This window comes from Falco punctatus (genome assembly GCF_963210335.1).
Source record: "Falco punctatus genome assembly, chromosome: 10".
Lineage (NCBI taxonomy): Eukaryota > Metazoa > Chordata > Aves > Falconiformes > Falconidae > Falco > Falco punctatus.
Window position 1 is genome coordinate 30,944,125 of NC_137590.1, and position 22,782 is coordinate 30,966,906.

General features: G+C 43.8%; 2 protein-coding genes across 3 annotated transcripts in view; one reads left to right on the top strand and one right to left on the bottom strand.

Moving 5' to 3' along the window:
• RRAS2 (RAS related 2) overlaps nucleotides 1-17,817 on the bottom strand; it is a 46,055-nt gene extending 28,238 nt beyond the window's left edge. Inside the window, exon 1 of one of the 2 annotated variants that reach the window (XM_080404834.1) lies at nucleotides 17,490-17,817. In XM_080404834.1, coding sequence (XP_080260960.1) covers nucleotides 17,490-17,594 — 105 coding nt within the window. In that variant the 5' untranslated portion in view covers nucleotides 17,595-17,817. Of the gene's footprint in view, nucleotides 1-16,574; nucleotides 16,990-17,489 lie in introns of those variants that run through there. The other variant, XM_080404833.1, reaches the window with a different exon arrangement.
• Nucleotides 1-22,782, top strand: part of RIC3 (RIC3 acetylcholine receptor chaperone) — a 415,628-nt gene that overhangs the window by 236,661 nt on the left and 156,185 nt on the right. The window lies entirely within an intron of this gene.

A 22,782-nucleotide genomic window follows, 5' to 3' on the forward strand; every position in this document is an offset into this window, starting at 1 on the left:
GTGGTTTTATAGTTGCTGATCCTGACATGCGAGCAGGATTTCATAGTACAGTACTGGTTACAAGTGCTGTCTTGCTAAAGTTAGATTGGTGGCTGATGTACAGGGACAACGTAGAGATCCTAAAGCCCCAATAAGCACAACTCAAATGCTCTTCAGTAGTTCCATAATTTTCAGCCTCAGCAACTTTAGATTTTAAAGGCAAAAGAGTAACAGTCAAATGGAAGCATGCTTATGTTTTCAAATTTTATTTAAAATGCTTTTGCCTTCAGTATTCAGTCTACGTATTTAAGCAAGCATCAATTTCCATCTAAAAAAAATTTACCAGCAAAACATTTGCTTGTACTAAAACCTACCACAGTATTTCTTCCCCTTCATCTCTGCACCTGCAGGTGTAGTACTACTCTTAGTCAGCATCACCCCAAATCACAGGGCAGCGAAACAAGCAGGAAACTCAAGAGAGCTCACTTTTTGGTTGGAATCATCATAGACAGTGTGGAATACAAAAAGATAGAGATAACCAACATAATACTTAACATCTATAGCATTAACAGTGTTAGATGAGTATTTGGCATGACCTTTGAGTTAGAGGACCTAAGCAGTTAAGTGCTAATCCCAGCCTTCACACTTGTAAGAGAATATATTATTTTAATAGCAAGGCCTGTTTTATCTCAGCAAGAATATAATTACCCCCAGACCAAGTGCTGTTATAACCAAGGCAAAAAGAAATTATACATATCCACCTCCTGTAAGGCACTGTCCGCATTAAATTAACCCCAGCGACACAGTATGCTAAAGACGAGCCTTAGCAGACTTAATTCTCATATTAAGATCTGCTTCACACCATCCAACACCACAAACTACGGTTTTATGTGCAAATACTTACTTTCACATTATGAAAAGCCACATCTATTATGAACCACATCAAGAAACTGCAAGCAAACATTCAGCTGAGGTGCTACATAATCAACCACCACACACAGTCAACACATGTTTTTACATCATGGCCATTTATGGTAGCTGTAAAGAAGGCAAATGAAAGACTGGAGCAGTTTTACACAAAGCAGCATCACTTCCCATGCTGGAGCAGATTCTAAGTAACAGATAAAAACCCCATGATTTGCACTAAACAGTACATCCACAGATAATCCCTCCTTGTTCAGGGAATTCACAGTTCAAGCCAGAAGCATTTGCTTGAGTCACATAGGCCTTAGGATCACTGAAAAGCAAGGTCTAGTATTTTCTTCCCCAACATCCTGTTTAGCAGTATGTTAGAGCAGGTTCCAGAATAGTTCTCTACCCAAAGTTTGTGAGCAAGGTTCCTCCAAGGGGAAGGAGAGCTTAAAGATCAAACTGAGAGCAAACGCTGTATAGACAGTTTCATTCAGAAGCACACAAACAGCTAAAAGAAAACAGTACTTTGTTTCTTTGAAGAGCTGGATGCTCAGGCAAAACCTGAGCTCTCCAGCAAAGAGCTTTTCTCCTGAAATGATGGATGTTGCAATTCATTGTTTGAAGCACAAGTGCTCCAAATATTAACCCAGCCACGTATGCTGTGATAGCACAGCACCGAGGCAGCCATTTTCCACTCTTAGTTCTGTCATCTAAGGCTTGCAAACACAGCTTTGCTTAAGTAATCAGCTGGCAAGTTAATACTGCAAATAGGGCTTCAACATCAAAATGCTCTTCCTCCAGCAGAGCAGCCAGCTCTCTGGAGACTATTAAATGAATCTCCAGAACTCAAGGCCATTGAGAGCACACAAACCCCCATCAGATCTAGAAATGCTCATCCTCCTTTTTGCATTCTTCCCTTGCTCCTTACCTAACCCTCATTAAAAACCCCAGAGGGACCACCTGCACTGCTGACACAAACCCTTCAAGAGGGTACCTCTAGTATTGTCTTTGCTGGTGTCCCAAAGCTTAGACTCTCCCCACCTAAAGGTCTTTCCTTTCTGTTAACTGCATCTTACTCTTCCACATGCTTCGCTTTAGGGAAATGTCCCATACCAACTAGAAGAGGGTTGAAGCACCACCAGCTCACATACAACATAGCTCAATTCAGTTAAGCAAAATATTTCCCTCACCCTTTTGCAAATTTGTAACTTTCTATGCTTAAACACATTTCAGCCCAGTTTTCTGTTGGCACTGCTTTACAAGGGGAGCACAGCTAAATCTTCAGAGCCACCGACATAAGTCCACACAAATCTTCAAGGACAGCTCTCCACCACATTTCACTTGAATAGATTCAATTACTCTCTCCTTCTCCTGCTACTCCTGTTCTGAATAAAACAGGATCTTGTATTTTAACAAAATTCCAAGTTTTAAGGGAAAATAAAAATGTAAAGCATTCGTTTCTCCTACATTGTACTCTGTTGACCAGTTCATCATCCCATGCTCAAGATTGGCAGGCTTTTGGATTTTTAGGCTCGTTGAAGATGTGACCTTAAAAACTAAGGGTTCAAATTCAGATACTTCAGTTTAGTAACAGCATATAGTCAAGATCTGCTCGGGGGGGGTTTCCAGCAAGGTGATTTCCCTTCTGTCCCCTGTGTGCTCTCATTCTTACAAAGAATTTACATAAATTCTCAAATAAACTTGTTTTCTAAACTTACGAGCCACCATCAGCCTGCACAGAGCAGCCAGATCACATGATTTACTTCATTTGCATTAGAGGATACGTGCCGACTTCTCTATGTAGTATTCCTTTACAGACATCAGTTGAGGAGAAAAAGCACCACTAGCTGGAAAACACAGGTGCACATCCTGTGATGAATATAGGTCATGAAAAGCATCGGTAAACATTATTATCTAAACCACATACAAGTATGATCAAAGTGAAGAAGGGCAAGGGCTGATGAAAAATAACTACCATGCTAGTCGTATTTCTCCACTTAAGACAACTTGGTTCCATTAACTGCTGCTCACTCTCTCCGATTTTACGTTTACTAATTTGTAACAAATCTTTAATAACATGGGTTACCTTCTTTAGGACAGATTCTATGAACAGCCACTGCCACAAAACGACTCTGTAGTTTTTTCATTATTAAGGTATTTTGCCATTCAAGAAAAAGGTACTTACACCAATATTCTTAGAGCAGTTAGCAAGCTCAAAAGAGGATACTAGTACAAACCTACACAGGCTAGCAGAGACTTACAAGGAAGATTTTTTCTTTATCATCTTAACAACACAAATTAAAAAACTTACACTATCAAATGCTATAAAAATGCCAAAAACTTACACAATCAGCTACACAATGGTAGTTTACAGTCTTTCAACTTGATGGGTCCCATAAGATTTTCCAGAAGGGAAAGCCATTACTCCTGAGATGTAACCTTGCTGCTCTTAGTTACCTTTTGGACCCCTCCCGAGCAATCCATCCGTTCCTCACCTCATTTCTTGAGGCCATAATCCAAGCAGCAGCTAACGCTATTGTGCGGAAGGTAGAGCCCCAGAAGAATTAGCTATCCCACGCAAGGTGCAAGAAGGCAACCTAGGAGTTTCTGCAGCATGAGATAGAACACTTATGAAATCCCCACACACAAACACCAGAAAAAAACCCCAACAAATTCAAGTTCTCTCTCCAAACAAGTTCACATTGATAGAAGTCTGAGCAGCTGCGTAAGTTACCTGAGCTCAACTCATAACATGTACAGCAGTGCAAATCCATTGCATGCCACAGCCTTCTAGTACTGTAACAAGGTTAGCAGCACTTGAAAAAGTGGCTTTATCATACATCTAGTAGGGAAGACAGCTTAAAACATCTCGTCCTAAAGGAAAGAACTCTGTCACCTAAAAGCACTCATTTTCATCAAGAAAATCACCTATATAGCAATCCCTAAATTCAAACTTTAATGTGCAGTATTCTTCCCTGGTCTGACAGGCACACACACTAAAGTATGATTATAAGTAGAGAACATCATTATTTCATTGCTTTCTTGAGCAAAGAACTTATGCAAACGTTTTGTTTAAAGATATAGAGGTAACAGTGCAGCAAATGCCATCTCAAAACGTGTGAGCAGTGTGCAGAGACCTTCAATTTGTTTGCTTTCAGAAGAAGGTTTCAGAGTGCACGGTGTTTGATCAGAGGAGTTTTTTGTTGGTTTTTTTTTAAAAAAAAAAAAAAAACAAACCACAACCTACTGCTATTTCCGCTCCCATATTCTAGCGAGTAGTGATCTTGTGGTAAAGGCATTCAGTGAAGAGAAAACAGAGTGTGGAATGCACAGGCAGCCAGCGTTCTGCACCGAAACCACAGGAAAGCACATTAGTTTTTCTTGTTTTTATAGATTAGAAACAGGTTCTTCAACTTCATCATACTTAGAATAATGGACTATTCAGTGTTACTCAGTTTTCCAGTAATCATAGGTGAAGCCTCCAGACAGCTCAGATCACCGTATCTTCTCGCTGGTTAATTCGTACCTAGTGAAGTGTGAATGTACCCCTGAACACAGCGTTACCACCACACAGCTCAGCCAGCTTTTAACACGCAGCAAAGCTAGTATTATTTACAAACACAGGCTGGATACTACCAATTAAAGTTGTTTCTCTTTTGAGCTTTCTTCCAGCGTTAGAAAGTGGTTTAATTTAAATGGTAAGTCCTCCAGACTCATTTCCTGTGCATGTGTTGAAAGCAACCTTTCATAATGACCGGCACTCAGAACCGATCAGATGGGCCCTATGTATTACAAACTTGTTGAACAGAATCAAGACCACACTAGCACATTGTTGGTTTTGGGGTTTGTTTTGGGTTTTTTTGTTTTTTTTTTTTTTTTTTTTTGTTTGTTTGTTTTTTGGGTTTTTTTGGTTTTTTTTTTTTTTTTTTTTAATCAGAAAGCAAGCAGAGTTACAACAAAGCATTCTTCAAAAATGCTTTGGCACCAACAGCCTACACGCTTCAAGTTTAGGAAATGATTGCCAGACCCTGAAGGTAAGACATAAAAACAAGTCTAGGGATATCTTCCTATGAATCGCTGCTAGAAGAGCAAGCAGCCGCTGGTTTGCAACAGCGCACTAGTGTGGAAGCTGACAACAAGCCTGTGCTCCAACTCAGAGGTGTTCAGTCAGCACTAACAGAACTAGCACACGCAGGGTTTTACCCAGGAGAATCAAGTAATGCAGGTCCCTTCTACCAACTACACTTCACGTATTTTTCTAGATTTAGGAGAGACCAGAGGTATCATAATCCATTTGAGGAAGAAGCTGGAAAAAGATAAATACCTAGCTGAATAGCATTAGGCAATCACAGCAGCATCTCGTAACAGCTACCAGCACTGGGGAAAAGCTGAGACACTTAACAATTAAAAAAAATCTCAGGCTACTCAACTGACATGGAAGCACTCACATACAAAACAGCTAGCTGAACTACATGTACTGCAGGAAACTTAAGTTTAACAAACTGTTCAGCTGCTAGAAAAACTCAGCCTCAATTATCTAGTCTGAAGCAAGCAGCTCCAGCTTAAATTATTCATCTTCTGCAACCACCCTGAAACAAATTCTTCCAGATCACCACCTTCCCTCACGCAGGGAGGCAGCCAGCGCCTTTTTCAGGAGATCACATCAAGAGATGCAGGGCTTTTGTTTATTTTCTTCAGAATATTTGTAAATTGAAGAAATGCACAGAATACAGGATTTCAAGGTGCAATTTTAGCTCTTAAACTAGAAAAATCCCAAACTCTTAGACCTGGAGCAAAATCCCTAACTCTGTGGGATTTTAAAAGCCCCAGCCAGAGTTCCACCAAACAGATACCCAGTCAGCATCAATCAGATTATTTTCAAATTCTGCTCAAAGAGAACAATTCTATTATCGGTTTCTTTTTTGGGGGAGAAGATTTCTGGTGTGTCAGTCGAAATATTCAAGTCCTCCCACAAAGCAAGTCAAAGCAGCCATGGAGGAGGGGAAGCCACTATTAAAAATGTGTGGAATGTAACGTACTTGGAAGAAGGCATATAATATTAGGACAAGGAAGCCTTCTACTTCCGATCTAAGGCTATTTTCCCAAACAGTCCCACCAACACAGATACTGGGTATTTTCAAATTTACAAATATTAGTGAATTTCATCCTTTGTAGACTATACAAGACTAAAAATCAGTTGCACAGATAAAATATCAAACCCTTTGGTTACCTGATACACGGTCTATCTATTTGCATGGGTGCAAAAACTTCTAGATAGCAAAAGGGAAAAAAGTGTCTTCACTTCAAAAGCTGAGCTTTGAAGTGACTTTTTTTAAATTCAAAGAAGTTGAGAAGTATGCATCAATACATTTGAGCGTACCTTTCCAGCAAGACAGAAACAAAGCACAAACTCTGTAGGAGACAGTAAGTTTTCTATAGTTAGATTCATGCCACAGACACAGGTATTCAGAAGTTTTTCAGATTTTAAATAGCCTTGTTAAAAGTTTAAGAATGTTTCCTCACACAAAGCGATGCTCTCAGAACTAGTAGCTACCTAAGATGATCAAAGAGCTAACCCACTGACAGGCAGCAAACTAACTTTCAGCCTCAGCGGTCTCAGAGATGCACAACACCTACTGTAGCTAGACCAGTCAGAAGACCACAATAACTTGAAGTCTCAGAGCTGCCTTGACATTTCCAGCTGAACCTGAAAGAAATCAAACCTCTTGCTCCGTTAGCTGGTCTGACACAGTCTGAAGTCAGAGAGAATTCTGCTGTCTGGTAAGAGGGTGTTCAACTGGACTTGCTCATCATTATTACACTCAGGAGGCATTTTGCAACTCTTCTTGTGTTTGCTCTACATGGTAATAGCAACCACTCTGAAGTCTCATTCTCCACCTTGAGCAGAGCTGGAACAGGTCAGCTTCCCCCCTGCTGCCCCAGGCTTTGCACAGCTGTACACATGTCATCTTCAGTGGTTAACCTGCTGCAGAAGCTGCTGCCCATACCACCCCTCCTCCCCTCCCTCTGCCTGCACACAGCTCTCAGCATCACTGTGTTGGTCCACATCAGCTACAGAGATTTTTACTTGGGGCTTTGTGATCCTTTTTACAGCATCATCCCCTATGGCTGAAGCAATTTAACTGAGCAAGTTACGAGCAGCATAACTGCTAGAAGCAGAAGCATCTTAAATTACCTTTACTGCTGAAGACCTGTTTTCATGTAACATTTAGAGCTAAAATCATGCTCGGGAAGTTACAGTGAGCAACCCAATTCCCTTCTGATGTTTCCTTGGATGATTCTGCAGTGCCTCCAGATGATTAATCCTCCCGTTATCCAGGTACGGCATACAGCTTAAACATTCAGTTATTGCAGCAATCAAACAAGATGAGAGCTTTAAGGTTTTTCTGTACCTCAGCGCTTGCTAGTATTACCTGTACAACATAAAATAATATCCTACCAAAAGCCAGAGAAGCAGTTAAACAACACAAGGATTGTACAGCAGTTTAGCACACACTTTCCCCTTTGTTTATGGGAAGAGGCTTCTGGCTGTGAAAGAGCTAGAAGCACAAGCATCTGACCCAAAGCTAAGCTGTCAACAGCACTGTCGGTTGGTGACAGCCTGTTCAGAGCCAGCATTAAAAGCAGCAAGGCAGGATATTCAAAGTGGTCCATCCACTAGATGCCACAGGCAGAACACTTTACTTCTAGAAACAAAAAATAGCACCCAGATCAACACACCCCATCACACACCTTACCTCTACAGAGACAGAAGACATCTCCAGTTTAAAACTTCTCATTTAAATACCCTCAGACAGTAAGGCAAGACACATTTGGTTTAACTCAAGAGTTTTTTACCTTGCTCAGATGCTAGGAACAATTTTGGCCTCACATGTTTACTTTGAAACTTGAGGGTCTGGAAATTGTTTATCATGGCACACAATCTACCAACAAAGTTTTCAGAATTGCCTGCAGCACTGTGGGAGAGCTGCCGAGTTCAGGAGGATATCTGCTCCACCCATGATACTTGGAGACCCCAAAAGTTGAGGACTCCCAGCAGGGCGAGAACCCCGTTCACAGGAAGGAGGAACACCAGTTAAAGGAAACTCAAAGATGGGAAATCAATATGATACAGCATGCATATTTGCATCTTTGAAATCTCAGTCAGGACATCTAGTCAAGATTCAGATTAACATTGTCTGGGGCGAGGCAGGAGAATAAGATGCAAGGGCAAGGATAGCATGTTTCTGGAGGACTTCAAAGACAAACTCCTAAGAAAAAATCCTAAGCAGCAACCGGAATTGCAAGACAGTTAAAATACACTCATACTTAAGTTCATTATAATGCTGGGTAGTACAAAGCCACAATCCCTTTAAATACATCACTATTACTTACTTTATTAGGTTTTGCTAATGAAAACCTCTTAGTGTGAGCTAGTAGAAGAAAACATTGTAAATGTTTTTTAACAGGGTCTTTCTCTCAAGTAGTAGAGTTAGTAGCACATACACAAGTATATTATCAACAACCACTTTTTACACATGATTATAAAGGACCTTCATAAAAAGAGAGGAACACAGGAAAACTATTAGGAGTACACAGTTTAGCAACAGTCTACCTCAAGCAGTACATATTACTGCAATCCCACTTACTTTCCTTACACAGAGTTAAGTCTAATAACAGAAGAAATTTAGCAGATCTCTTTCCTACCCAAGGATGCCGGATTTTCCATGCAGATTTACCACTGGCATCATACCATTTCATGGTCTACTTGACACATAAGCAGCAAAATATTCAGATGTGCTTGCAGGTTTATAGATTTATATCTGCTTAAGTGAGGAATGCTGAAGATGCTCTGAGCTGAGCAAGTTAGCTTTGTCAGAAAAACTCAAAAACGGTAACTGCAGTCATTTTAGAATTTCTCCTTTTTCTAGCAAATGTAACTAATGACTTAACATTATATCACTAGAGTTACGGAATACTCAGAACAAACAAATAATTTGATTTTAAGTTGTACAGAAGCTCAAGTTTATTTTCTGGCTTAAAAGACCCAAGGGAATTGACACACACGATAGTTATGAATATGTGTACCTATGGTTAATCTGCCGAGAAATAAAGCTTCTCATAGGTCTTCTGCATAAAGATATTTGTGAAATACTTTGGTTATTAGTGTTACTTTTTGGGGTTTTTTGCTTGAACTGTAGCATTTTTATGTGTCAGTGCCAACATCTAGTTAATTATTAATGCACACTGGTCCCAGCAGCTAGTACTTCATGCTATCTTTAATAGTGCCCTTCTGCATACATTCCTACCATCTGAACTCACTGCTATCTAGATTCACCAGAAACTACAGTTCACTTTCTGGATGCAGCTGAGAAGCTGGTGCAGGTCTGGTTAAACAAGCACGACTGCCAGATGAAGCTGTTTGCAGAGCTGCACGGCGAACCAGACAGAGTAACCGATCCCGGGTAAAAACATTCTCTGGTTATTTTTAACTCTGATCACTTGTGGAGTTTCAGTGAACTAGATGGAGTAAACAGCCACAGCAGTAAACTGCTGTGGCAGCTTGGCGACTGCTGAGCATTTTTCCTTACTGGTAGTACTAGCTTATCAAATTAAACCTTCTGTTACAGCAAAGCCCTGTTTCTTCAGGCTTAAAAGAATCAAAACCTTTTCCTAGCCTTGTGCCTCCTCACCGGTTGTCCCTTCTGAAAAGGAAACAAACCAACAACCAGCCTTCACATTCAAGGCTCTTCTGTTTCTCCAGCAGCACTAGCATGCTGCTCCAACCTGCGACAGCTTCAGCACAGTCCTCAGCCACGGACAGAGCCCTCACTTTCCATCCTGGTTTTGGGAAGTTTCCCAGAGACGCCTTCTCCTCTACAGTCTGTTGTGAACTTTTGTGTGAGCACATCTGTACTCCACAAAAATTCACCACAGAACTTACCCATCCAACAGGATCTCCACCTGTAAGTAGAGCTTTCAGCACTTCCCCACACAACCAGAGATGTGCACTACAGTCTTCCTCCCTAACCCCATCCCGCTCAGGCTGGAGGTTCAGCATATACCTTAGGACAGCTAAAGAGCAAGTTCTCCAACCTTTCCCTTTCCAGCAGCAGATAAGGATCCCTGACCTCGCTTTGAGGACAGGCAGCCTTGCAAACAATGCCCTTTTAAGTCGCAAGATCAAGCACTTCAATACATGACTTTGTTCAACTTAACCGTGAAGAACCCATGCCCAGCATTCCAGCCAGCCCTCATAAAAGGAGCCTAATAAAAAGCAATCAATCTATATATATTTTTTTTTAAAAAGGAAGTAATTTTAACCTCATGGAAGTTCCACCTAGAGGCAGTGCTGCTCATCAGGCAGTTTACACATTGGGATGTGACCAGCTTAAGTATATGCATTGTGTGTCATCATCAGAGATTAAGTAAGGAAAGGCAAACAGATCAAGTAAACATCCTTTTTGTCTGCCACCTACTTCAAGTAATTAAGTTATAAAGAAAGGAAAGAAAGACTGGAAAGAAGTATTTTCTTTTGTGTTACCTGTTCCCACGAGCACATTGCAGGCTATCCCAGACCCAAGCTGCAGCCACACTTAAGCCACCAGACAGAACATAACAATGGCAAATAGCAGAAGGCAAAAGAGCCAAGGAAAAAAAAAAAAAAAAAAAAAAAAAAAAAGTTGTTCACAATCACAGGGCATCTCATTCTTTACTAAGAGAGATACAGTTCAAGACAAATAGGAAGGGTTTCACTCACTACTCTGAAATAGTTCACCTAGGATCCAACTCAACTCTGTAACTGTAGTAACAGGCTACCACTACTATCTGTCAACATTTCAAAACAAACCTCCAGCAACTTTGCAAGGCAAACCATTCGCCCCGCAAACATCGCCTACCAGTATTATTTACAATATAGCTTTTCAATTCAAAAAATACCATTCACTCTATGCCTTCTGATAAAAGTTTGTCTTGGTTGATCAAAGTTCCATCCAGACATCTTTGGACACGTTATATGCAAAGCAACAGGGAAGAGTTTAAAAAAAAAAAAAGGCAATTACAGGCTTGATTTCAGTTTTAATTCTGATTTAACTTCCTGAAATAGAACACATTTATAATTACAGTATATAAGTGCTGCCTTTACCTGGATGTTACTTTTTCCTTTAACAGTGTTTATGGCCACAGTTGAAAACAAGACTAGCAAACCAGGGCAGGTAAGCCACCTGAATCATCAGAACCAACGGACAAGTCTTCTGCTTGTGTCATACCAGCCTAGACCTAAAGAGCGACCAATTTAGGAAGGTCTGCAAAAAACCCAGCCTCCTACCAGCTAGCCAGAAGACTGCTAAATTTCACTTCATGAAGCTGGTATTTATCTTCAGGTACATCAAGGAGCTCAGTCACAACATTTTCAGTGCCAGTAATGCTTTCGGCAAATGCAGACAGGTTGCATAATGTATACAAACATGAGCCATTCATGTTCTTCAAAATTCTCTGAACACAAGGGCTCTACTTATAAGAGCCACGCTCTACCACCACTACTGAATACTGGAATTCAGAGCTTCAGCCGAAACCAGAAGCAGAAGCCCTTCCCTCTAGCATGGGAAGGAGGAACAGGGCTACGGGCCAGCGGCTCCTATTCATCCCCAAGAGTGCATAGGGCACGCCGGCCAGTAATCCGGGAAGCTGTGCCAGTACTCCTTGTGCAAGTGGCAGTAGAAGTTAACCTGATAACCAAAAGGTACGTCAATATTTACTTGCTATATAAGCAACTGCTGCAACAAGTTAACACACAGAAAGGTGCTTTCCGACTGCAGTATGGTTTAAAATTATCCCAAAGAAATCTCACTTTGGGAAGGGACTGTACATTCTTCAAAACCGGAATGAGGAGTATCTCACAATTTAAGCACCAGTCCAAATCTATGCTGGTTTTTGAACCCAGCTCAGTTCTACCCTGTATATACACGGTAATACACAGCATCCCTGTTGGCTAAGGTACACTGCAGTACACCATCGCCAGGTATACCACAACACCGACATGCAAACCAATGCTTCCTTCTTGCCTGCAAGTTAAGCCTGAAGTCATCTGCTACATTTCCCAGGCTGTAGAATTAAAAGTAACAGAGCAAGACAAACCTTTTGTTTGGTAGCAGTGCCCTAGGAAGCAAGGAACCGAGCAGTTCAAGTTTTACAAGAAGTGCAACAAGCAGCACTTACTATTCCAGGTGACTGTATCACAACTGTTTTGCTCTGATTAGGATTTTTATTTCCCACCTTTAACCTCAACAGATGCCAACCATCAGTTGCTCACTCTCTTAAACAGTTTTTTGTCACCTTGCGTTACACTGTACTGCTTACCGTAAGAAGGCCCCACGCTTTATCAAAATGTAAGCATACCAGTCCCAGCGTAGCCCTGCATGAATCTGCAGCCTGGAATTCATGGCATTTTATTCCTTTGATTTTTCTTATGCGCCTACTTGAAGAACATTTTTCCGACGGTCAGCAACGGTTAGTCAGAATACCTAGGAACTGCAGAGGGATTTGCACACTCCACAAGTCTAGCATACAAAAGTGGTACACTTAAAGACATCAGGGTCTGTCAAACATCCAGCATGCCAGCTCAAACACCAGCTGCCTTTTCAGTTGTTGCTTTTCAATCTGCTTTACTACTGTTTTAGGGCTTTACCATAAAATTCCAAACAAGCTATTTTCTTCCCCAACAGCTATATCAGAGATAAAAGGTACTTTGAGATAACCCACCTTTAGCTTTATTTCTAGTTAATGAGAACTAACAGTCTTGTGAAAGTAGCAGCTTGGAAAAGAAAAAGGGGAAAAAAAAAGTCTGAACAGCTGCTCACCACCCATCTTCAAGCTATATATGCTTGCTTTCAGACTAGTGTCTGATATTAACATTAAAGCATCAACAAGTCAACAAATCTACATCCAACTAATTTTATTTACTAGTTAGCAGAACAGTAAGCTCAGCTCCAATCAGAAATTGTTACTGAGATTTTAAAAGCAGTAGGGAAAATATTTTATCTTACAAATTTGGCAGTAAGAATTAAGCTTGTAAACACAGCACGAAATCAGTAAACTAGGAAAAAAAACGCCAAACACTAAACCCCTAGATACATTTTATATTAGATTGTTTTATCAGTTTCAGACATGCACATGCATTACCATAGTTAACATGAAGCTGATTGACAAACTAAGCTCGACTCAGCCACACTGAGTTACATCCAGTCAATACCATCTCAGGTTCTAGTGACATTTATTAACTGAAACATTCTTGTAAGTCACCAAAGTCTACTCAGTATGCAAAAATACACCTGTCATTGTCACAAAAGCAGCACTATAGCTTTATGAAAAGGAAAAACAGTATGACAAATTTTAACAATTCTGATCAAACACATCCACTATTTTGCAGTGCAGATTTGAAAAAATAAAACTTTAGTTGCTTTCTTGCTGTATACTGCTAAAACTAGCTATACGTTGTTCAGTTTAATTAAAAAAAAAAAAAAGCATGAAGTAAACGGCAACTGCAGGGTACAAAAAACTGCAGAGGGTGATTAGGTATTTGCTAGGCTGTACTCCCTTTGAGCAAGGAAACCTGAATATTACAAAGGGCTGAGTTAGAAGGGAATGTGGGGTATTTTGTGACAGACCTCTGCATGACAGCTGGAGAAAAGCTATTGTGGCAACAGCTGTGTGCTCTGCACAGCTCATACTCCCAAATACCTCAGCCTGCTAAGAGGCCAGTTAACTGGCTGCAATGCATTTTAGAAGTTTTCTGCCTCTTGGGATGTGAGCATGATGGATTATTCGTGTATGTCTTAAATAAGAGCAGGCACGCTCAGTTCTGTCACTTAGAGTTTTACAAAATACCGTGGTGTAATGCTGAACTACCATTCACGGCTGCTTTCCTAAAGTTTCTAGCTGCAACGGATCTCATCAACTCCCCTCCGCAATCAGAATGTCTTCACTTCCTGTCTTAACAGTGCACCCTCTCAACAGCAGTAAGTTCATTTATCATATCCTGATTTAAAGGAAATTATATTTCCAGGATGAAATCCTGGCCCACCAAAAGCAGTATTGAGCTGTGTTTATCTCCCCAGAGGAAGAATTTTGAGGAATACACCAATCATCTAACCACTGAAAGCTTTGATCTGCTAATTCGTACTCTGAAGTTTCTCCAAGTTGTTAGGTGAACTTCTAAAAGGTGAACCCAAGATCACAAGCAATCTTACACAAGTGACCAGTTACATCTCATGTACCATTCCTACTGCACTGCGCTAATTTAGCACAACGATGCTGGATCCAGTCTGTGAAAGAGCTTTCATTGTATGACAGAAGTTTGCTCACTCAGCTTCCTTACAAAAACATTGTTGTTTCAGCTCAGATTGTGGCACAACAATCTTCAGGAACTGATACTCCGGCACACAGTACAGCACGCACAGGAGCGCTTTACGTGCTGATCACTACCATAACAAGTCCAATCTCATCCATGACTACTCTTGTAAGAATGAATGCTCTCCATTTCCCCACCAACACCTAAACAAGGCTGGAAAGGATGCGCTGTGCGCAAATCCCAGAAAGCTGGCAAAAGAAAGAAGACAAACTGGTTCTTCTTACATCCTCAGTTCCTCATGTTTGCATTTATTTCATCTGAAATGAAGGAAGAGTCTTCCCATTTTCAAATATGAATCCCTCTTCATCTTTCAAAGACAGAACAGAAATCACAGCACACGCTTCCCCATAATATCCTATCACAACAGTCTTGTTTACTGGAAAATAATCAGCAGCACTGAAGGAAAAGCAAGAATAACTGTACTTGAGTACTGATTCACTGAAAACTAAAGAGAAGATTAAAGGAAAGCAAGACCAAGTGTGCAAATGTTTGCAAGTATCAGTAAGAATAAACTTTCCTTTCCAAGCTTCAAAACTGAGTTGGCAACAGCCACATTTTAATCACAAGCAATAAAGAAGCAAAAAGAGAACGGAAATCCTTCACTGACATCAATATTTGTCATGTGGCAAGAGTTAGTACTGATCCATGTTTTAGTGGAAGCAACTACAAGCTTGTCACTTAATCCTAAGAAATTCCAAAAATGAAGCATGTGACTTGCTTGTAATCAATTTTAAAACAATCTGGAGCAGTTCCTATGCAGTCTTAAGATAAATACAACGTATTTAGCAATACACTTGCTGTACAGAAACTACACAAATGGTTGCATGGCATCACACACACTTGATAACATCACAGCTTTAAAAGCTCAGGAAGATACTGTGATATATAAATAACAGACCAAGCCTCCTCTCCTATTGTCTGTAACTGCACAGCAAGCATGGAAAGGAATAAAAAAAAAAATTACCTCTTTTCTACAGTACCCAAGGTTCTTCTCAGAAGGTCTTTATTTCCCAGCTTTTTTTTTTTTTTTTAGGTTGAATTTTCTGCTAAACATCACTTTGTGATAGCAAGATTTCACCTCAAGATAAAGCAGCTGAGAGGGCAAAAAGCTGTAGATAACTTAATGCAAAGTGACAATAAGCTGTTTTGAAAAATTCACCCTCAACATGTCAGCTTAACACGACAGTGCTGTTCCCTCAACACTCTTTCACAATGAACTATTTCTTTTTCTGCTAGTAATTGGAAGAGATCCTTATATGTGACAAAGCAGACACAGGTTCCTCTTTTTGCGGGTATCTGCTGGAAGACAGGCATTAGTCACAGCACTTGAGCCAAAACTTTTACTTCTATAGGGGTGTAACTCAAGCTTTTAGTTTAAAGAACTAATTTCTACCAGCACTCAAATACTGAGGTTATCCAGTACTTGGCAGAACCTTACTGCTATTAAAATAAATGGATGTACCAAGTCATCAAGCATGAACTTCACTTTTTTGTTTTCCCTTCCTCGTATCTTTAATAAAAATTACAGCTCTGTTGGGGTTTTTCTTGTGATGTTAAAATTATCCAAAAGCCTATAACATCACCAGGGACTCCAATAATCCATTCAGCAACATCTCCCAAGACAGAAGCATCTCAGAACCGAAGCCGTGTCCAGATGCACATGCCAGTGTCACAACCAGTTTAGATGCCCACAAAAAGACACGGGCAATGCCTTCTAAAGCAGCAGTACTGTGTTTGAGTGAATGACACTGTAAGCCAGCTTCAGCCAACCACAGCAATTATTTCTGTATACAAGCAATGAGGAATTCAATCGACACACTGAGAGGACTGCAGTTATTCTAGCCCCATCACCTTCAAACAGGCCAGTGAGTCAGGATCTTGTTCGCATCTGGCCAGCCACCTACACGCCCCACAAACAAGGCACCTGTACCACACGTATTTCTGTCCCGTCTCAAATGCCCTGCTCAAGCTAATTTATAAAGAACTAATTCTCGAGTGTCACAATGTCCTGTACGATACTGGATCTTCCAAGCACTCTGTTATCCAGTCCTTAGCCAGAATCTGAAAGCGTCATCTTCTATGTTGTTACTCACTCCATGCTGCAGAGCTTAAATTCTCAACAGAATACTGCAGCTAAGGAACACATGGATGTGAGTGTTAGCGAAGAACATCTGAAGTGAGGAAACAGCCCATTTGCTATCAGATCACCTGTTCTAACAGCCCGAGAGCATCATCGCCGCCAGCACGGCGCGGGCAGGTCAGGCTGAGCTCTCACCCTGGCCTCTCCCCGGCAGAACCGGAGCCCCAGCAAACCAGCCGCTCTCTCCCGATTTGGAGTCGGCAGCACCAGCAAGCCGAAGGCCACGAGTTGTCTCCTCCTTCTACCACGGACAGGCGGTGGATGGCCAAGGCTCCCACAGCGCCGGCAGGAACGCTCGAAGCAACAGGGCGGGAGGGGAAAGTCACCGGAGGGGCCAGGCCGGGCGGCGCGGGGGGCGCCTGACGGGCCGCTGCGCGCTGCCTGCGCGTACGTGTGCGCCCACATGTGCCTGCCCCGACACGGGCTTTGCGGAAAGCCAGCAGGGAAGAACTTCCACGGCCTCGGAGCTGGAGCACCGACAGCCGGAGCCGAGGGGGCGGCGGGCCCGGCCAGCCCCTGCCCAGCCGCCTGCCCCTCTCCCCTCAGAGCCGCGGCAGTCCCGGCCCCGCGCTGCGCCGCCGGCTCGGCCCCGGGGCGGCTATTACGGGGCCGCCCGCCGCCACTGCCGCTTCCCGGGCGGAGCGCGGGGCCGGACCCGCCCGCGGAACCGGGAGGCCGCCGGTCCCAGCGCCTCGGCGCCCCCGGCCGCCCGCTCGCGGCCCCGGCGCTCCGCAACCCCGCCCCGGCGGCGCCGGCCGCCAGAGCCGCGCGGCGCAGGGCCCCGGCTGAGGGGCCCGGGGGCGGCGGCCGCCGCTTCCCGCCCTCCAGAACCTTCCCGGGGGGCTCGCGCCGCGCCCCGACCGCCGCCCCGGGCCCCTCAAGGTCACGCCGCTGCCCCGCTCCCCTGCCCGGCGAGCCCCGCCGCCTCCGGGAGCTGCCGCCCGCCGCGCCGGCCCCGACCCCCCCGCGCTGCGCGCCGGGCAGCGCCCAGGCCCCGGCCGGGCGGAGCGGCTGCCCCCCCACCCCCCCTCGGGCGCCGCGGCCCCTCACCTGGATGAACTGGATGGTGAGCGCCGACTTGCCCACGCCGCCGCCGCCCACCACCACCAGCCGGTACTTCTCCTGCCCCGGGCCGTCCCTGCAGCCCGCGGCCATGGGGGAGCCGAGCCGAGCAGAGCCGATCGCGGCAGCGCCGCCGTGTCCAGGAACGGGTCCGGGTCCTCGATCTCTGCCGCCGCCCCTCTCCGCCCGCTCCCTCTGGGTGAGCAGCCGCAGGCCCCGCCGCCCCTACGCTCCGCCGAGTAGCGCCGCCGGCAGCGCCCCGCCGCGCGGTGCAGGAGGGAGGGAGCGCCCGCCCCCGCAGCCAGGGCGCCGCGGCTACAAATGGCCGCCAGGGGCGGGGCCGGCCCGGCCGTATGCTAATGTTAGGGCGGAGCCTGTCCACCCCGGCCCGGCCGTTCTGGGGGCAGCGGGCAGGGCGCCGGGCGGGAGGCGGCGGTGGCGGCGGGCAGCGGGGTCCCGGTCCTCGGCACCACAGCCCTTTGTTTGTAACGGGCGGGTTGGGGCAGCCCCTGGGCCGGCCCTTTCCCCTGTGCTCTCCCGCCAAACGGCGCTACCGAAGTGATGACGAACGGTGCGGGGGCTGTCCCGGGCCCTCCGCCGCCCGAGTGCCCGCCAGCGTTCATCAGCCCCCTGCACACCCACGGGAGGGTGCACCGAGGCACAGCGGGTTTAAAGCCAAAGCATCGCTCTGCCGGGCATGGGTTTGCCCGGCGGGAACGGGGGAAAACAGTGCCGAAGGCTTCAGCCCTTCCCTGCTCTTCACGGGCCCTCCCAGGGCTATGCTTGCGGAGGGGCTCCCCGCTCCTTTAGGCCATGCAGAGCAAGGCCACCCTGCCCCAAGTGTCCCCCGGTGCTGGGTGCAACGGCCCCACGCGTCTGAACCCCCCTTGGTCCTTCAAACCGCTGCTGCCCGGCCGTGGGCTGGCTGCTCGCAGGGCTGACCCTAATCACCTGCTGCCTGCTGCGCTTCTGGGCACCCGAAGTGTGAGACAGGTGGCCACTGCACCTATGACAAGCAGAACTTTCTGCTTGTAGAGCTACTTTCAGGTAATTCCTTCTTCCCTCCCTCTCCCTTGTTGAAAAGATGCATAACCACAGAATCATGTAGGAATAATTCTACATACGTGTATGCAGACATACACACAGCCTTTTGCCAGCATGGAATGACCACTGGTTGCTACCACGTTCCTGAATGGCAGAGTCACACGACAAGTCTGTAACGTAGAGACATTCCTCCTACCTAGAAAATAACAAAACCAGCAGCAGTATGCAAGCTTTGTTGAAGGGACCTGCCCAGCACAGCCCTGGAGCCATGTGGGGAGGCAGGGACAGCGATCTGGGCAGCCTGCTGCTTATTTGCCCAAGAAACACAGAGTTCCCACAAGCAGCATGCATTCTGGCTCAGCGCTGGGCCAGGTGAGGGTCCCCACACAGGACCCACCGCCCTGCCACAGACCCGGCTGGGCAGCACTGCGGCTAACAGGGGTCCACAGTGCGATAACCTATTGTGGAGCTAATTAAGAACTAATGTGATACCATGTATACACACAGGGATAAATCAGCCATGTACCCATAATCTTCATTCCACCATTTCCTAATTTGTCATGCTGAACTTTGTAATTCTTGCAAAAACTTTACAATGAAATTTTAAAAAGCAAAACTATAAACCCCAAATCAACATAATGAATAACACCTTTCAACACCCATTCTGTCTCACTGGAGGGAAGAGCGTTCGGCACACAGGAAACAAACCGATGCCTTTCCAGTTCGCAAAGGAGATAAGTGAGTGGGAGGTCTGTAACGCTCTATGCTGCACAGAGGAGTTGAGCAGAGAAAGTCTCAAAATAGGAGAACTGAGGGACGCCCAGTGATAGTCTGAAGATACAAGTTCAAATGAACAAAAAGCCATGCTGTTTTCCGCAGACACAGACATGGAGCTGTGGAAGTCACTGCCACACGGGGCTGTGGAAAAGAAAACTGCACCCAAGCGACAAAAGGTTTGACAAAGTCAGAGAGCATAAAGCAGCTACTAAGCACCGTGGTCAGGGACACTGTTTTGATTTGGGAAGTTTCTAAAACTCTGGGAGCCTGAAGGCGGGTTGGCTGTGAGAAACGGGTCACTTCCCACGTGTCCTGGTTCTGGTGCTCTCGCCTGTGAATCACTTACTGGGCACTGTCAGGAGCAGGAACCTGTGGGAGCATTCAGCCAGCAGGACAAGTCTTCTCCTAATCCTTAATTATGTCCTCTAGCTTAAGAAAAAGTAAAAGTACAGACTATGATGAAGTGAAACTCCTGCTAGTTTATAAAGTATTGGGTGTTTTTAAATAAAAATACAGTTATGATCTCATAGTTGGCTATTAGTATAGAGGCGAGTAAACTCCACTGTCAGGGATGCCAGTGACATGGAAAGCAGATTTCAAGTGAGTTTTAAGAACTAATCTATACAAACTATTGCAACAGGATATCTGATTTTTTGGTTTAAAGATACACAGAAACCCAAACATCTTTATTTTCCCTTAACATTTTTTTAGGTTTCAGTATCATTATGCTTCCTTTTAAATAGCTATTCTCACTGGCATGGTTATCCAATCTGTGAATTCTACAAGAAAATCTTGGTTTTTTAAACAGCACTGATATGTTAAAGGATTAAAACAACTAACACAATCACCCATTACATTAAAAAAGACTATTGCAAGAACCTATTACTGTGAAATTCTTTGCATTTTATACTTTTGGCAATGAAATTCAGTTTCATAAATAGAGTGATACTCTTGCAAAGCACAAGGTAGTGATCACAGAAAAAACAAGAGACGGATGGCAATTAATAAATAGCGCTTTTTTTTTTTTTTGTAGTTTTATGACTTCACCCAAAGATCCCAGTAAGAGTTGTTTTCTTTCTGTTGTATAAACATAAGAAGAGAGAGAAGTTCTCAAGTACAGAGGTGTTATAGTCTAAAACCTTGGGTGCTCAAGCATCTATGTGTAATAGTGATTTTATACATGGAAATGATGGTCTCGTACCCCCCGTGCTGTCAAGAGGCAGAAGCTGGAACCTCCAGAGGAGGGCACCAGGGCAGCCAGGGCAGCACCAGTCCTGGCAGTGCCAGTATCTACTCCCTGCACCCTGCACTCTGGCAGAGACTCAGCATCTTGTCTTCCTGCAGGAGCAGCACTTGCTATGAGCCTTGGTTTCAGGAGCAAGGGGCATACGTGTGAATAAAGACAGGGAGATGAGGATACAACACATTCCAGGTTTCAAGATCACCTAACCTGGGAAAGACTGAGTGGTGAAGTACCTAAAAGGTGAAGACGAGAAACTTGTGACTGATAGGAGGTGGCAGGTTGAGGTGACTCAAAAGGGGTTTTGTGAGGTCCACGCAGCAAGGGAAATAAATTTTGCAGCACCAGTTTGCATATCCCTAGGGAGGTAGAAAATGCAGGGTTTCATAACAGAGGGGAAAAACTTGAAATACTGAGACTTGAGATGATGAAGACATGACCAAAGTTCTGATGAAGCAGCTGGAAAAAAAAAGTACAGCTTTTAGAACCGTTACATAGAAAGAAGCTGCGTCATTTCAGGTCTAGCCTGAATATGCATATTTAAAAAGAGACAAAATCAAGAATGACATCCAGATGGCAAGCTTAAAAGAAAGAGCACCATAGCGCTTTATATAATGACAGGAAAAAAAAGATTTCAGGAAGTGCTTTGGGGAAAGATCCAGAACCTTATTTTACATTGGCAGCCTGGCAAAGATGTGGGTTTGGAAGGTTAGAAGACGTGTATGCAGTAAGTGACATATTGAAAGTTAAAAAGTGCTCTGTAAGAACGTAATAGCTTAATTAAAAGAAAATTTGTTCACAGACTTCTCACAGGAAAAAAGGTACAAAAATCTTTGGGACATGAGTCAGCATGGTAGGTAACTTTAACACTGAGTTATTTCACTAATTTAGGATTATATGTGTACCTAATGGTGGCACTTATTTACCTTGCTCAAACAGGCCTTAAATATCACCCTTCGTACCGTGCGGATACTGTGACCTAAGGAGATGGATGTGCTGCAGTTCCCACCAAGAACTCCACTGCTGACCATAAGATGGGAGGAAACTGGCTTTCTCAAAGCCTTAAAGCAAGAAACTCAGGAGAAAACTTAAAAACAATTTGATTTTCTATGGGATAGGAATGTAAGAAAGACCTAATTCAGAATAAAACAGGCAAGAATTTTTCCTGTGTCTAAAAAAAAAGTGAACTAGTTATTATACTTCTAATGAGCACCCAGAAACTAGAAGAAAAGATAAGCCATTTCTCCTCAGACACACTTACTAGTTTCTATCTGAGTAAGAAGTAAAACTATTTTCAGCCAAGTAGCTATAGCTTTTTTAAATGTTCATCTATTTTTGTATCTACCTATTCCAGTAAAGCAGTCTGTAGTAAACACTTAAAAATGCATCATTTGCTCTGAGGCTTGAAATTGATCCACAAAGGAAAAATACTATGTCCACCCTGGTTTTTTGCTCTAATTTCTAAGATAGGCTTGTCAATTTTTGTTAATTATTATGATTGCTTTAGCAATTCAGATGTGTTTATACCCAGTAGTAATTACAAAACAGTAACATCCCAGGAGAAAAGAGCAAAACAAACTGTGTAGGAATACAATTTTTAGACAAGATTGTTTAAGTTTGTGATGGTATATGTTTTCCGTAACACTTATATAACTGCACTGAACAATCAACATGTGGCAAATTTATTTTTTTTTTCTTATAAAATGCACAGCATCATTCCTTTAGTGAGCAGGTCAGGTTTTGCACAACGTAAGTCCTTTAGTAGAGCAGGTCAGGTTTTGCACACTCAGGCATTCAGGCAATCCTCTAACAAAGCAAGCAATTTTAGATGCTATGTATTTGTATATTTTTACATCTGTATTTATATATATATTTATTTTGTGATTTTGCTAGGATAAAAAAAGAAGCAGGAAAAACCCCCAAACTAGTACTAGACATTACCCATAGACTATAGAAAATGTGAAGGCAACCCCAAGAGCAAATTTCTCCAGAAATCACCTCTAAATCACTACCTGCAAGAAGACCCTTACTCTATTGGAAAAGAGAGTGTACTTTTTCTGTCTCTTCCCAGGTGAAGTGAGTAGCTAGGGGAACGCCCATGGGTTGTGACAGGCGGCAGAATCAAGCTTGGGGCAGATGGCAATCCCTTGCTGTTCAGTGCAAGGGCCCTCCAGAACAGAGTGGCCACGTCTGTGCGGCACTGTGAAGTGTGGTGCCTTC